Below are 17306 nucleotides of genomic sequence, written 5' to 3'. Positions count from 1 at the left end.
CTATATCTGTAAGGATGCCCAAGAATTTAGTAATATTAGTTGGTTGTTCAAAGGGGAACTGGTGGGGGAGGGTAAAATAACCATAGTACATCTTCTTTGTCTTTTGGATATTGAACAATACAAACAAATTTATTTGAAAATAAATAAGTAAATTAAAATTTTAAAAAAGATAAAATACACTGACTTTTAACTCAGTCATCAAATAGAAGAAAAGCTTAATTTAGAGGTTCTTCTGGAATCTTGGTTCAATTTTTGGATAAACAAAAGGCGGCATCGTGTTATTCAACAGCATTGTCCATTTACAGCATTCAGGACCCTAAGAGTTGACATGATTGGAAAATCTTAAGTATAAATAGTCAGGAAAGGTGGTTATAAGTTCATGGATGCTATTTAATAATTTTTACCTTTAAGGAAAACAAAAAGTATTGGGACACATCTCCGATCTTAGAAGGTGATGCCACAGAATAACGAAAGCTGGTCCATTGTAAATTCCCTTGATGCCACTGGCAGTCAGATGTGAGCTGGAATTCTGTCCTTCGGTCACTTTCTCTGGTAACGTGCAGAGCCACACACTATAACAGCTGCACATGTTACCCACCATGGCTCTAATTTCCACCTGAGGCTGATACATTTTCTGCCTAAATGTCCACATTGAAGTGAATTGAATTTGTGACTAAACTTGATTGGATCTAGGCTATTTGAACCTAAGGAGGATTTTACTCTCTGCATAGCTCTCACATTTTTGCTTCTAATATGTTCTCCTATTCAGGCATCCTAGGACCTGTCCATAGAACTTGGAGATATCTTAGTCAGATGATTTGGCTCAATCAATATTATGCAACTAACAGATATCTGCTGAGCATCAACTATGTCAAGGCATTGTGGAGAATGAGTAAGACATGGCTACTGTGACTCCAGGAAGGCCATAGAGTCTTCTGGAAGACTCATGGGAAGGTCAAGAGGGTGTCCTGGGGAACATTAGATAAATGCTTGGCTGGAAAATGTGTTAAGTCTTAGAAAGCTGGACTGTGGAATTCAGTAGGTGAGTCACATAACCATTCAATTTGTATTTCATGTATCCGGCCTTTACGCAACTGTCTCATAGTGAAAGAGATGAAAACATAGATAATTTATGTTTATTCTCTTTAAACATACAAGTAACATAAATGATGAAGGAAAACGGAAATGTAAGCGTGAACTGAGTCCTCTGGTGCTTGTGGGTCATCAATGTGGGGAAGTAGCACCACCTTGAGGCCGATGAGATGCTGTATTTCTGTGCGTCCCAGGCTTCTGTAGCTTGACGGGCTGGTATAACAGGCAACTGCATTTTAGTACACAGAACATTTTAATGCTGGGGTTTTCACCTATTCTGTCAGTGATGTTGGGCTGAGGTGGAGAGGCGGGGTGGGGTGGGGGGCAAAAATCCATGGCAGGAATACGGACAAAAGAAGCCTTCTTTTAGAGCACTCGTTTCTAAAATGTTCTGAGCTCATTTAATTTGTTTTTTAATCGGGCTTACCTTCCCATTCCTAATCACTTTGGTGCTCTTTTGTACTCCTTTTGTCGATAAGGTTAAGTTATTCGTAAATCGAAAGGGAAAATAACGTATGTAAAAATTGGTCCTAGATTTCGGGTTATTTGCTCAACGGCTGGCCAAAGCAATCTATGGAAATAAAAATCAGCATTTTTGCAGTTTAGAAATAAGCAATTCAAATATTTTGAGTCATTTGGGGAATTGTGGGAGGGCATTACTTAATCTGCCTGAGAACCACATATTTAATTAGCAGAAATGATTCTGAGTGCCTGAGCATGAGCGTAAGATAAACTCATTGGAAAAATGAGGCAGGAGGGTAGAGAGAGGAAAGAGAGGGAAGGAAGGCAGTAGATGCAGGGACTGAAGAAAGAGAAAAATAAAATAGAGAAGAAAAGAATTAGGGAAAGGAAAGGATACAAGGCAAATGAAAACAAGAAGTGGGAAGGGTGGAGAAGACAACGGCAGGTTAGAATTTATCCAAACCCAACCCAAGGCTGGCCAACATGTGATGGCGCCATGCACGAGGAACACAGTCAAATATTTGCTGTTGGGTTGGTGCCTGGTGAATGGTGGGTTGGTTCCTTATCCATGCAGTCTGTGATTTTGATCCTGATTTCCTCACATCCAGAGTTATCTCAGGAATTTCCCATTTCCCAGGATTTCCCCTCAAAACTAATCTTCAACTGGCTTTGAAACTGGAATGTGAGGGCACTCCAGAAGCGTGGACAGAAATAAGCTTCCAATTTGGGGTACCTCCAAAATGGAACACCAGGCAATTATATTGAAGGTGGCCAAAGTGATTCCTAGGATCAATTAAGCAAATAATTTTTAGTTTATGACCAATAAACTCTTTAACTTGGCTAATGAAATGAGAGATTGCAGCTCTGGCTCTTGCTAAATGGAATTACGACAAAAACTAATGAAAACAGAACTTCATTAGTTAAAAGACATCATCTATGAAAACACGGAAAAGAGGAACCTATTAAAAATACTGGGTAAAGTGCAAGACACAAGAGAAACTGCATGCTTTGAGAAAGCCAACCCTCAGTCCCTTTCTTGTAGTGGAGTTATGTATGTTTTGGGAATTGGCCTCTACCTTACACTTTAGTAATCATCAAAAGGCAAGTAAAACTCACGATATAAAAATAGCAGCGCTACGCTTTGTGTGCTACTGAGTATGCCTCTAGCGTAGCAGCACTTCTCCTAATCTTTCTTTTGACTTCCCTGCTTGTCAACTTTTGCTTCGTTTAAGGGCTCCGGAGTGGAGTTTACCTCTCAAGAGTAACGCCCAAGCATCAAGATTAGAGATTCCTAGAGAAAGCCCCATGCTCGTCTGTCCTGGGAACACCTGTGTTCCCCAAGCACCAGAGTTGAGAGACAAGTGTGGTACAACCTTGGAGTCAGGCAGATGTGAGTTGGAATTCATTTCCTGCAAACTGTGTGTCTTATGCATATTCTCTAAGCTTCAGTTCTGAAGATAAAGTATGATAGGACTGACACATAGTTAAGTACTCAATAAAGGGTGGCTTTCGTGTTTTAGTCCACCTACTCTCACTCAGAATCTTGCTTCGGAAATTAAAGGCCATTATTACTACCACACGCTGGGGGTACTATGCCTTTGGTTTCCTGCTATTTGTGTTATATCTATTTGTGTTATATTTCATAAGCTTGGGTAACTCTGGGCCACATGGACCTATGCAGGACTCCTGATATTGTTTCAATGTTTCAGACTACTTTTAAATGAACACTAAACATAACTGATGTTTTAAGAAATGATCAAAAATACTTAAAGGATAAAATTATTCATATCCATTTTTTATAAGTGAAGCTCTTTATTACTTTCTTTCTTATAAAATTTAAATTTCCCATTCTTTTACTACTGTAAAAGGGGTGAGACTCAGTGACCATCAATGTCTATTTCAGCTAAAAATTTTTATCAAAAAGCTGATGACTTTCTTGAATGTCCCTTGGAGATACTTTACCACAGCCTAATCCTCTTAATAAATTTCACTGTCTATAACTTTGTTAAAAACATTAAAACCATAAGGACAGTGACAATTAAACCTACTTCGGGGCTCCCCTGGTGGCGCAGTGGTTGAGTCCGCCTGCCGATGCAGGGGACGCGGGTTCATGCCCCAGTCCGGGAAGATCCCACATGCCGTGGAGCTGCTGGGCCCGTGAGCCATGGCCGCTGAGCCTGCGCGTCCGGAGCCTGTGCTCGGCGACGGGAGAGGCCACAACAGTGAGAGGCCTGCGTACCGCTAAAAAAAAAAAACCAAAAACCTACTTCGACTTTCTCTTCTTTCTACTCTGTCCGTTTCAGTTGGACCTGCCCCTTCTGCCTGTGCACGACCTAGTTCTGACTGATCTGTCTCAGTTTATTCCAGTCCACCCTGATCTCACTACTGCCTCAACACTGATTAACTGCACTTACAAATACTAATTACTTCGCAATTAGGCTGAAAGCAACTTGTGAGCAAGATCAAAGTTACTTTTCCACTATGTCCTTTGTGATCATGGGGAACACAGTTCATGCTTAAAACATATTCAGTTAATTTGTCCCATCTACAGATGAATTTCACCTGTGTGTTGATGGAATGCTGTAACACATCATCATACTTACTATCAAGTATCGACATTCGATAACAGTTACCTAAACGGTACTGTTATTGAATGACCAACAAAGGGTACGTGTGCCATTTTTTCCCCTTTAAAAGTGGCAAAAACAAAACACACAGCAATAGTTAAAAACAAACCACTGAGATTCAAGTAGAAGGGAATGGGTGTCCAGAGTGTCCCTTAGCATTTACATCGGTTTTCCACAATTCATGCCGACTATACCCCCTCTCTCTACCACTACGGTGCGGTGTCACAGTATCACCTGGGCTGACATTTAGCCGAGATGCATCAGTTGAGCCACTTGTTTCCAGCTGGTGTCCGTTCTGACTCAGCCCCTGTGCTGTTCTGTTACATATTTTAATTATCTCCGTTGAGTAAAGCTGTTGGCAAATTTCCAATACAGCCATTCCTGTGACTATAAAATATGGAATTCTGGAATTTTCCCCAACACTATAGTCATGAAAGTGATGTTAAGACGAATTTTATGAAAAAGTACTGCAATATCACTTCTGTTTTCATTTTAAAGTTTGTATGTGGTTATGTTATACCTATTTGACCACCTCTAATACCTATAGCTTAGCTTTTCTTACTCATAGCCCTCTGAATTGCCTGCAAGTTTCTAAAGCTTTAAAGTGGGAATCTAGCCAGGTGCAGTGGGAAGGCAATCAGAGGTTGCCTTGAGTAGGTAAGGACAGTAGATGTGAGGTGTAAGAAAGAGTTCAGAAGCTGGGAATAAACGACTGCAGCTGCTGGACTCATCTGCACAATCTAGTCTAGGTCTCTGAGCAGTGACACTACAGGTGTTCAGCGGACATCCAGAGGGCTACGGAATCACTGCAGAGGCTTCATTATTAATATTTATTAATGACTCTCTCCTCTTCTCTACTACCTTATGTTTGAATAAAGTAGTTTTATAAACCTTCTACACAAAATTAGTTGTCAAAGAGTATAATAACCTGGTGGTAAAACAGGAACTCTTTCCTCTTCATTAACTATGCATTCATAAGTATTAAAGTAAGAGAAAAATAAATTATTCAACACTGACATTTTATTTTCTGAAGTTTGTCATTTTTACAAAACAGAACAAAAAGCAGGTATCAAAAACAGCAAAGAGTTTACAGAATTTCTGCACCAGTTTCCACACAAGTCAGTGATTATGACACTGGTGTCTAATGTAAATACTAGATAGTCTGATTTCCCTCATGGTCATAAGCATTCAGGTGATTTGTTTTAGAGCTACCGAATAATTAGTTTTACATAAGCACCCGTCATTTTTTGAGAACCAATTTGGTCTGTCCAACAAAGTGAATACTTTTTGATGTGTGGCATTTTCTTTTTTTAAAAAAAACATTGAGCTAAAATACAGAATGTGTATGTGTTTGGATCCTAACCAAATCTTTTGAGATCCCAATAATTACCCTGAAAAACACTGAAGACATTTATAGGACATATTAAATACCAGTTATATACCTCATAATGTCGAAGGCAGCTACTATAATTCTGAAGAAAATAGCATTTCATTCAGAGGCTGCCCAGAGTTTCAACTACATCATAGTTTCCACGTCCTTCCTGATTTGGAGTAGTTTCCCCAAATAGGGCCATATTATTAGAAAAAAAATTTTATGCTCATGCCAAACAGGGTCTGGCATTTTACAGATACAGTTGTGTAGAGCAAGATTCCTTGCTCTGTACCCTGGGTGACCACAAAGAAATCAAGAGGCCACGATTACTGGATGCTGAGAGGAAGAAGCGTACTTAAACTCACAGAATCTGGAGGCAAGCAGAAACAGAGTTGGAACTTGGTTGTGGTGTTCAGCCACCACTTGTTCCAGAAACACATTTTGTTTAAATAAGGGTATAGTCCAGTTTTGCAATGTTAATAGCTGCCAGTCTCTCAAAAATTTTTTATAAAGATCATTTCCTGGCTAGCAATGAGTTAGGAAACCGGCCTCAAATTCTGATTAAATTTCTCACTATTAGTCAAAAACAAAACCAAAAAACAGCTCCCAAAAACCAAACAACAAAAAAACCCCCACACCAGCCAATAGGGGTTAACAATTGCACAATTAAACTTGAATGTAAATTACGCTATGTACAGACTGGTATACACATCACTGAAATCATTTTGAGAGAATGAGACATTCCTGTTGAAACATTTCTTCTACTTTATCCCAATTTCATTAAAGAAAAACTGATATGTAATTTTCTTCTTTATAGATATGAAAAGGAAACAAGAAGGCAAAGCTGAGAGAAACAGATGCTACCCAAAGGGCAGCGGTGGCATTTGGTTGTTTTGGTCTTTGTACCAGCAACTCCCACCCCATGGGAGAGATCCGTTCCCGCCGGCCTACACGGTTTTCCTTGCAGTCAAGACTCGAACAATGGACCCCACTCCTCCAGCAGCAAGTGCCTAAACACAAACCAAAGTGTCAATGTTGGCAGAATCATAAAGGCTCAATTCTCACACCAAGCAAAACATTTTTCTTTCTTCTTTTATTTTTTTAACATCTTTATTGGAGTATAATTGCTTTACAATGGTTAGTTTCTGCTGTATAACAAAGTGAATCAGCTATACGTATACATATATCCCCATATCCCCTCCCTCTTGCGTCTCCCTCCCACCCTCCCTGTCCCACCCCTCTAGGTGGTCACAAAGCACCCAGCTGATCTCCCTGTGCTATGCGGCTGCTTCCCACTACGTATCTATTTTATGTTTGGTAGCGTATATATGTCCATGCCACTCTCTCACTTTGTCCCAGCTTCCCCTTCCCCCTCCCTGTGTCCTCAAGTCCATTCTCTATGTCTGCGTCTTTATTCCTGTCCTGCCCCTAGGTTCTTCAGAACCTTCTTTTTTTTTTTTAGATTTCATATATATGTGTTAGCATACGGTATTTGTTTTTCTCTTTCTGACTTACTTCACTCTGTATGACAGTCTCTAGGTCCATCCACCTTGCTACAAATAACTCAATTTCGTTTCCTTTTATGGCTGAGTAAAATTCCATTGTACACATGTGCCACATCATCTTTATCCATTCATCTGATGATAGACCCTTAGGTTGCTTCCAAAAACATTTTTCTTAAAGGAAGAATGTGTGCAGCAATTGATTTTGGATTCACTAATTTTCACAAGTATTTCTTGAGCACCTATTATGGGCCAGTCACTGTTCTTAGCAATGGGGATACAGTAATTAAAAAAAAAAAAAAAACCTTCAGAGTTCCTGCCCTCAGGTGCTTACATTCTAGTGAGATCCTAGTTTACATTCTAGTGTGTTGTTTTCAAATAATAATATGTTCTTAAAGATCTGCAGCATGATGTTTTTGCCGCAAACAGGTGCTCAAATATAAATTTAGGACATTCGTTCTGCTCTCAGCAGTGTCAGGAAGAAATTCAAACTGGGATCAACTATTTTAAGTTCCATTTAGACTAGTCAGTTTGTCAGATTTTTCTTTTTGCAAGTTAAGAAAATACTATTTAATAGCTAAGAACTTAGGAACTTTGACTTTGCCTTGGAAAATTGGAAGTCATGACTAAGAATCAGGAATCTGAAGCCCTGGTTTACTTGTGGTTGGAAACACTTACTGAATACCTTTGTGTACTGGGTACTGTGCTAGATGCTGGGGGTACAAAAGTGAACAAATACAGCATTCGAGTCTACTGAGAAGAGACAGACAATATAACAAATCATTTAAATATAATATAATACATGAAATGACAGAGCTATGCTTTGGGTGCTATAAAAGCACGAGGAGGGGCATATACCCAACCTGAGGGCATAGAGGAATGTGAAATGGTGAGGGAAGGCTTCCTGGAGAAAACGATGCATTAAATGGATAAGTAGGTGACAGACTGACATAAAGGGTAAAGAGGCACTGGGGCAGAGAGAAAATCATGAGCAAAGGCATAGAGGTGTGAAACATTATGGTGTGTTCAGGGAAAACACATTATTATGCTTACTGATGGAGCATAAGGGGAAGAACAACATGGAAGATGAGGCTCGACCTGGGAACTTGGAGTTGATTCTGCAGGTGATTCACAAGGGTAGATTTGGAAGTTAGAGACAGCATTCTGGCAAATGGGTGGAGAACAGATTTGAGGGAAGCAAAACTGGTAGCCAAGAGACCAGTTTAGGAAACTATAGGAACAAAATGTTAGAGATGGTTGAGTGGATGATCTGAGAAGTATGTAGGAGGTAAGAGTGTCAAAAACTGGTGACTGTTAGGAAGAAATGAAGACTTAACACATGCCTCAGTTTTCCAGTCTACAAAAGGGGAATAGCAAGCACTCCGTCCTAGCATTTTTATGAGGATTAAATGAGTTAATATTTATAAAGTGCTTAGAATACAGTAACTGCTCAGTCAATGTTTGCTATAATCCTGAAACTATACTGAAACTAGGCTGATAGGTTTTAATGCTGGCTCTTCATCTGTAAATTGAAGATGATAAAGATATTTATATATTTCATAGGGCTGTTGTAAGGATCACATGAAACATAAACCAAAAGTACAGCAGCTGGTGAATAAAAAGTATTCCATGAATAGGATGACTATATCAATTATTCTCCAAACTGATACACTGTAGAGTAAAAGGGAACTATTCATAATTATGTTGGGACAACAGGCATAAACTGGGGCTGTCTTGGGAAAACTGGGAGGTATGATAATCCTATCCATAAATGTTAGCTCTTTATATTTGACAGTGTATGAGGAATAAAGTGACTTGATCCAGGTAAAACAGCAAGTTTTGCTACCTATTCATAGCTTACATGTGTGTTTTTACTCAGATACCAAGATAATAGCTTCTGAAAAACTGAGTTTTGGTAACTGTACGATGTTAGCGAATATACACCTTACCTGTGGTTGGTTCTATTTGAATGTTACACTGCTTATATCTATACCAATATAATATAAGAGTTGGGTATTAAAGATTACCTTACCAACTTTTTACCTGAAGCTAAAAATTCCCCTTAGCCATTATTTTTTTGGGGGCGGGGGTTAGATAGTATACTAGCATCTGCTTACATTGCAAAACAAAATGCATGAAAAGAGAAAAAAAATGTAAGAATTCTTGATCCCACCTCCGATTTCATTTTTTTAAACTGTGGTAAAATATAACATAAAATTTGCCACATTAGCCATCTTTAAATGTAAAATTCAGTGGCATTAATTACATTCAAAATATTGTACAGCCATCACTGCTATCTATTTACAATACTTTTTCAGCTCTCCAAATAGAAACTCTGTACCCATTAAGCAATAACTCTCTATTCTCCCTTCTCCCCAGCCCCTGGTAATCTCTAATCTACTTCTGGTCTCTATGAATTTGTCTACTCTAGATATTTCATATAAGTGGAATCACACAGTATTTGTCCTTTTGTGTCTGGCATATTTTACTTTGCATGTTTTCATGGTTCATGCATGCTGTAACATGTATCAGAACTTCCTTTTTTTGGTCAAATAATATTCCATTGTATGTATGTGTCACATTTTGTTTATCTGTTCATCTGTTGATGGGCACTTGGGTTGTTTCCACCTTTTGGCCATTGTCAAAGAATTCTTGATTTTATTACTTATTTTCTTTTCAAAGTTTTGATTTAGTTCGAAGTTCAAGATTGTGTTTAATAAATAATAATCATTACTGAATAAACTTAAGTGTTGCATATCAGCGTCTCTTAAGACCAAGGCTAGTAAGCATAAATCTAAACTTTCATTTTCATGCATTTATTTGTAATAGCAAAGATGTATAACCAAAAAGTCAAAATAGTTATTTAGGTGAGAGGCTGTCATTGTTATTCTCTATTACAAAGGAATCAGTCATATAAGTGTATAATTCATAACTTACCTTTTCATGCCACTGCAATAACATAGCACTGCTATTGTCAGAGGGGCTCTCAAAGCCTTTATAAATATACTTCATTAGGAGATCCACACCATTCTTGTCCAGGGATTGAACTGCCTTTTCAATATCATTAGCTTTAAAAGAGATGAGCACCTTCAAGACAATGCTGCCTGCTCGATCCTGAGGGTAAATAAGTAACATCATTTAGACTCATTTTTTGCGTGTGGGGTTACAGTTTTAGAAAGGCCACACTGAGAATGTGACATTTGAGTAAAGACCTGAAGGAAAGAGGAAATTGTGGCGTACTTGAGGAAAGTATTTCAGACAGAGAAAAGGATAACTGCTGTTAGTGTGTGTTCGGTGTGTTCAAGGAAGAGCAAGAAGACCCAAGGTGGCTGGAGCAGAGTGGAGGACAGGAAGTCAGATAGGTAGTGGGAAGACAGAGCACGTAAGCCCTGCAGGCCCTTGTGAGGACTTTGGCTTCCTGTCGGAGAGATGAGAAGATGCTGGGAGGTTCTGAGAAGAACAGGGATATAATCTGACTTACACTTTAACAGGACCAGTTGGCTGCCATGTTGAGAATAAGCCGGGGGCGGTGGGGTTGGAGGAGGGCGGGGAGAGCAGGAGACAAGGCAGACGCAGAAGCAAGGAGACCAGTTTGGAAGTTACTGCAATAAGACAGGCCGGTTTTGGCTAGCATGGTAGCAGTGGAGGTGGTCAGAAGTGGACAGATGCTTGATATATTTGAGGGTAGAGCCGAAAGGATTTGCTTACAGACAGATGTGATAAGTTATCAATTTATTAAATCAATACATTTCACTTCTTGATCTTAAAAAAAAATACAAAACAAAAAAAGAGGAAACTAAATTGCAGTTCTACCATCAACCATCCTTCAGAAATAAGTTATTAATAAACAAAAATTTAAGTTTTTAAAACTTATTTTGTTTCATATCTATAGTCACTTGACTATAGATATGATATAGTTATCTTCATTCATAATGATCTTTTTTCTTTGATAAAAGCCTGCTCCAACAGCAAAGTTATTTTTTTACCCTTCAAGCCAAGCACAGGGAACACTTCATTTCCCCTTTCAACGTTTCTCTTTCTATTCAACACAAAGTGATACCTTCAGCATTCCAACTGGTCAGATTTTACAGTATGTTTCTACCACCTGTTGTTATCTTCAGCTTAAAGACTATGCAATTAGCCTATTTAGAAAAATATCCTTGCACCCAGAGCTATAACCTCCCATCCAAAGCTATGATAAAAAACCACCCATATAAAAGCAGAAGGGGGTAAAACTGAAATTTCAATGACATTACTCACTTTTAAAAACCAAGGAAATATTTCCCCTTATAAAAGATTATGTGGCCTAGATAATTATTATGCATTTACCTAAGTTATTACTTACTAGTATTCAACTAAGGAGATTCTTGGGGCTCCTAGGATGTATGAATAGCTATGGACAGTGGGGTCAATGCTCTGGGCTTCATTTTAAACAATAAATAAGTAAATAGGTTCTTAAGAATTACTGAAAGACTGCTACAGGGAATATAATTATACAACTTTTCTGAAGGGCAATTTGGCAATACCATATGTACCAAAGCCTTAAAAAAATGTGCAGTCTAAAATGCAGGCATTCACTTCTAGAAATTTATTCAAAGGAAACAGTTAAGAATTTACCAAAAATTGTTCATTTCAGTACTGTTTATGACAGAAAAAAAGGTCAGTTATCTAAATATATGACAAAAGATTATCTATAACTAAACTGCAGCATTATCTATATGCAGCCATTAAAAAAGATATTGCCGAAACAAACTTATTTCCAAGTAAAGACGTTCATGTATGCTGCTATACAGTTGAAAATGGTTATAAAATTCCATTTTCATTAAAAAAAAAACACGCATAGAAAAACTCTATAAGCATATAGCAACACCAAAAAGTAATCATTATCTATGGGTCAGCAGTGGGATTATGGATGATTACTTTTTTATTCCTCCACATTTCTGAGTTTTCTATAATATTTAACAGAATTAAATGTTAGAATTTAATTCTATGAAAATGGTAGAATTAAAAAAATATCTTTAAAAAGCAAGTAGAAACTCTTTATTTTGTGAAAGTTTTATTCTTCAAGGCTTTGCTTAAATTCAACCTGAATTTAAGCAAATTTAAAAACACACAGATCTCTCCAATGTTTGAACTTAGTGTGTCTACCATGCAGGATTGTCACAACTCAATGTTAGAGTGCTATTTTTTCATATATAAATTTTCTACCTATCAAACTATATTGTAAGCTCTTCTATGTCAAAGATAGTAAATAGTTAAGATATTTGCTGATTGTGTGACGCTTCAGAGGATTTGGGGAAGAATGCTAAGATATCAGCAGAGAACGCGTGTTGTCTGTGACTCACCTTCACTGCCTGGCTCTTGGTGTTGATAGGGGGGTTTTTCAGAGCTGCCTGTAGGGCAGCTGTCATGTTTCCTGTGATGGTGGTTAAGGGGATAGCAAAACGGGCAGCCTTCAGGAAAGCACTGTAACTCCCAGGAACCACTGGTTCTTAAGAGTTGACATTATGCATAGAAAGAAAAATTAGTATGATTGCTATGTTCAATACTGGAAAATTCAACATGTTGGTTTCAAGGATGTCCATCATAGGTAAAATACTGAAAACAAAAGAGAACACTCAATTTTTAAAAAATAAAGCAAAAACTGTTTCATCCTTTGTTCTAATTAGTAACTGAACACCTTGATAACCTTTCACTTTCCAGTTAGACACATATGCAAACACTATCCAGAGTGATATTTTTTAAAATTCTAAAATATATATCAGAATTATTAGGCACCAAAATGAAATAGCCTATCCTCAACCAAAATACATCTTTTTATGTGATTCTAAGTGGAAAAATAAAGACCAAACTTTAACTAGAATTATATTCTATATTAACTGAAATGCTGGTAGAAAGTACGGGCAGATTACTCTAGCAATCTGAATGATACACATTAGCAATCTCTCAATATGGATGAAAAGAGGCATTATAGAAGATATAATTCAATGACAGGTGGCAGCTTAATTTTTCTGTTTTGGATATTTTCTCTCATATTTCAATAGATATCATTCAAACTGTCTTAGGCCACACCTATTAGATTCAGTCTCACTTAGAAAACACCAGTGAGTTAGCAAGTATGAGAAACAGAAGGCCAATTAGACCGTCAGAACACACAGGCATTCCCCTAAAAGGAAAACCACAGAGTTCACTTGTTCCTCCATCTGTAGTGCCTGAACAGGGCTTGTCTCTTCTTGTAACAAGAGTAGAAGAGACAATATCTTTATATTTTAAGATGAATTGATTAAAAAGAAGATTCACTATATGGATAGAGCAGTACCATTTAAGAGTCATCACATGTCACCTAAAGTAAGTTAAGTCTCACAAAACATCATTTATGCATCACCAAGAATGTTTTTACACAGAATAATCTTCACCAGTTATGTTCTGAAGAAAAAGATCTGACCAAAAAAACCCATGGTTGGTGGTAGGCTGTTATTTTCAAGGCTTAATGGATTTCTAGAGAAGCATGCCTTTTGCAGACTGGCTCATTTATAAGACCTCAAACACTTAAGTATTTAAATAATGCAAAACAGCAACAGCTGATTGGGAAAGTCATGGAAACCAAAGAAACATCTGTATGTTGATAAATGTCTAATGCTGTATTTTAGGTACTTCTAAGACCAGCTATGGCTGCTACCAAATATTTTCACTCATACATTTCCCCATTTAATTTAATAGGACACTGATGAGGAAAGAGTCTAACAGGGCTTCCTAACCTTATGCATACATCCAAGAATAATTAGAAAGGAGTGAATTCAGCAATTGAGAATCTCTAAAACTACAGCTTTGGTTATTGCAACATTTACATTTTACTAAAAGAGATCTGATGCAAATGCGTCCTCAAAGTAATGAATATTTAAATATGCAGAAACAACAACCAGGAACTGACAGCCACATTTTAACTAAATGGAAACGACTCCAGCATTACAAAATGATTCTGTTTTGTACAAATGATTCGCTTTCTATTTTATTCACTGGGGTTTATTTTAAATATTTCCAAGGATTCTCTACATGCATTCTGTGTTTTCTTTCTATTGCCCTTTGCTTAACAGGTGAAAGGCTCCCAGCTTCCTTCTGGGCAGTTTTGGTGGTTTTGTACTCACTACCTTTCCCCCGGTTAACAAATTCTGTGCAATCTATATTTTGCCAAATCCCTTTCTCTTATGAAAAAAAAAAAAAAGGGCACGGACAGAGGGGCCTCAATTCTGCAAACCACCCCATCTCTCCCAGCATGAAGTAAACTATCCTAACGGGGCCAAAACAAAACTACACCACAATGAAAAGAACATCACTGAAGAAAGATGCCCGTTCCTCCCAATCAGACATGGGTGATAATGAGACTCCGGTAAATACGATTCTGGAAGGACAACTTCAGCGCCCCGCAACAGCCCGACTGTCCAGCACCAGCGCCGCGAGGGCGCGGCCTGCACCGCGGGTTCCCGGGAGGCGAGAACTCCGGGAGCAACCTGAGGAATCGGGGGCGTGGACGGCGCGCCAGGAAGGGCAACTTTCCGAGGGCGGGACCCTGGGGTCTCGGGGCGACTCGGTAGAAATGGGAGCGCCCCCTGCCCTCTCAGAACCGGGGACCCAAAGAGACGGGGGTGCTAGGGGCAGCTCCAAACCCGGTGCCCGGCCGGGGCCCGCCGCCCTCACGCCCTGCCCGCAGCCGGGGCCCGTAAGAGGGGCTGGGTCGGGTGGGGTGGGGAGGCCGGCGAACAGAAGGATATTGCCGCAGGCAGGAGTCCACCTCGCCCTCGTCGGGCCCGGCCTGCCCGTCGCCCCCGTCTTCCTCGTCCACGAACTTGTTCTCGTCATACTCATCCACGTCCACCTTCCGGAACCGGGCCGACGACACCGTGTTCTTCGACATCCCGATCCGGATCGGTGGCCAAGGCCTCCTCTCGGTGCTGTCTCTACCTTAGCAAGCCCAGCCCGGCTGGAACCCGCAGACTGGCGCCTTCACTTCCCTCTTCCGCTCAGAGGCGTCGCGGGCAGCCGCGGCTCGGGTGGTTCTGGGCCTGCGCGCTGGCCGAGCTCCTTCCTCCTCAGGCTCACGCTCTTCTTGAGCCTCCTACGCCGCCCCTGCTCTCCTCCAAGGGGAGCGTACCAGGGAGGGAGCGCGCTGGACGCAGTGCGCAGGTGCGGCCTCTCTGCAAGAAAGGGGCGGGGCGGGGCGAAGGAGGCGGGGGCGGGAGGGGGCGGGGCAGGAGGGAGGGCGGAAAGCGGTGCGGCGGGCAGAGGTAAAAGGCGATTGGTCCTCCTAGTGCGTCACGTGATCCCTAGGGGGTTTCCATAGAAACGCTTCTCTGCGGTCCAGTCTAGGGGGTCTTAGGTTGGCTGCGATGGGCACTGGGGGCGGGAGGCCTTGGCTTTGCTTCAGCCGTCGCCGTCAAGGACCTGTCATCAGGGTCCTGCGTAAGGCCCGGCTGGCACGGACTTGCCTGTGAGGTGGGATGGACTGGTTGCCGGACCAAGTCCCCTGCAGTTGGCAGGAGTATGAGGTGGAGTGATGCACGCCCAGCCGCCCAGCATCGTTCTAGTTGTCAGAGGCATCGCTTCGGACTGTGTGCTGCCCGTGGCTTCGTTCCCGAGCCGGGAGCCCCTTTCTCGGGGTTGGACCTACGCTGCGCGGCCAGCGGGAGGTCCCCAAGGACGGAATCGAAAGGTCATATCTTTTGTCAGTGCTGTGTAACAGCATAGCGGCTGCATCTGCAGAACTCGAATTAGGTATCGTAACCATTGGGAAGGAGGGGGAGGTGTCTGGGTAGGGGCTGGGGTCCGGTGGTAAGACTGGGGTGAACCTGTGGAATTTGGGGTAGGGTCAGTCATTGACATCTTAAAATAGGTGGTTGTTTGGAGCAGGAATGGTAGAAAAGGGTAGGGGCGAGTTACACTCTCTGGCGCTGAGGGGAAACAAAATGTGTAAGGATTAGTTGAAACCAGACCTTTAAGATTTATTTTTATGGTTTAAGATTTATACGATCCCACTAGGCCAGATTTTTATTGTATTTGACATCTCCATTTATGAGAGCAAAGCTCTTATTGAGCAGGTAAAAAGCATTAAAACTGAGGAAATGGTAGTTGGATTGTGTGTGTAACACTGAAATACAAATATCTGCAGAATAAAATTAATTTGGACGTTTGTCAGGTTTAGTTTAATTTCACGTCTAGCAGAAGGCTGGCTGCTGCCCTAAGTACCTCAGTCCTTGGTTTCCTGTGCTGTAATTGAAAAGAGAACTGGGCTTAGAATCAGAAAACCCTGGCTCGTGTCTTGACTCTTCCTTCCACTCATAATCTATTGACTGAGGCACACCACTTAAAATTCTGAACGTCAGGTTCCTCACTGCAAAAGTGGGGCTAATAATGTGTACTTAACAAGATTGTTCTGAGGATTAAATACAAGAAAGTGTTTGAAACTCTAAAATTCTGCATAAATATAAATTGCATATTATCTGTACCACTGATTTTGGCACTAGTCTTATAAATTACTTAATGATATATTGTGTTTTATCTTGCGGCTGGAAGAGATAGATTCTAGAGGGCAGAGACTGTTTTATATTTCTTTTCTTTTTTTTTAAAATTGAAGTATAGTTGATTTACAATGTTGTGTGGTGTACAGCAGTGATTCAGTTATACGTATATATTGTATCTTCCTTTACATCTGACATAAAGCTAAGCATGCAGAAGGTACTCAGTACATTCAGGTACTCAATTATTCATTGATGAATGAATAAATGTGATAGGCAGTACAGCTTGAGGGTCACACTGAGAATAATGAATCAGAAAGAAGAGGAAGAGAGATCTCAAAGTCAACCTTTGTTGGGCATATATACATACATATGTGTATATATATCTGTATCTATATCAATATGTATATACATATACATAGATAGATAGGTAGATAGCTAGAGACCCTTCAGGAATGGAATGCATCCTTTTTTCTTGGGAGGAAGAAGCAGTATGGCATTTTTCTTTTCCCAATTAAATTACCCTTCTATAAGAATATCATTTAAGTGACAGAAGTCACATTTATTTAAGTCAACACTCAAGTTACGAGCAAACACACTGCTAAAAACTCCCCCAAGGGCTGTCTTAAGACAGCAAAGGAAAATTTTCTACCTGTTGGTATTATTTATTTTAAAAAGTCATATACCGAAGTATCAGATCATTACTATGGTGAATGGCATTATATAACTTAGAATAAAGATT

At 40.0% G+C, this 17306-nt stretch overlaps 1 protein-coding gene across 1 annotated transcript; it reads right to left on the bottom strand.

Annotated features, from left to right (window-relative positions):
* Positions 1–5183: 5183 nt before the first annotated feature.
* On the bottom strand, positions 5184–15193 carry ARPC5 (actin related protein 2/3 complex subunit 5). Its single transcript, XM_082834701.1, has 4 exons — positions 14825–15193; positions 12401–12473; positions 9993–10169; positions 5184–6563 (listed from the first exon to the last, which is right to left on the bottom strand). Exons 1-4 carry the CDS (start codon positions 14965–14967, stop codon positions 6501–6503), a joined length of 456 nt encoding a protein of 151 aa, XP_082690827.1. The 5' UTR covers positions 14968–15193; the 3' UTR covers positions 5184–6500.
* Positions 15194–17306: the final 2113 nt, after the last annotated feature.

This window comes from Leucopleurus acutus, assembly GCF_964270905.1.
Source record: "Leucopleurus acutus genome assembly, chromosome: 2".
In the NCBI taxonomy this organism is placed as follows: Eukaryota; Metazoa; Chordata; class Mammalia; order Artiodactyla; family Delphinidae; genus Leucopleurus; species Leucopleurus acutus.
The sequence above is the reverse complement of the archived record's forward strand: the minus strand, read 5'-3'. Positions and strand labels throughout refer to the sequence as shown.

Bases quoted from the DNA above. Each gene is read 5' to 3' on its own strand.
- ARPC5 (XM_082834701.1), bottom strand. From the start codon at position 14,967: ATGTCGAAGAACACGGTGTCGTCGGCCCGGTTCCGGAAGGTGGACGTG. The intron at 12,474-14,824 runs ATATCCTTCTGT...AACCACCATCAC, and splicing joins GTGGACTCCTGCCTGCGGCA to AGGAAACATGACAGCTGCCC. The intron at 6,564-9,992 runs GTAAGTTATGAA...GTTTGTGTTTAG, and splicing joins TATTGCAGTGGCATGAAAAG to GCACTTGCTGCTGGAGGAGT.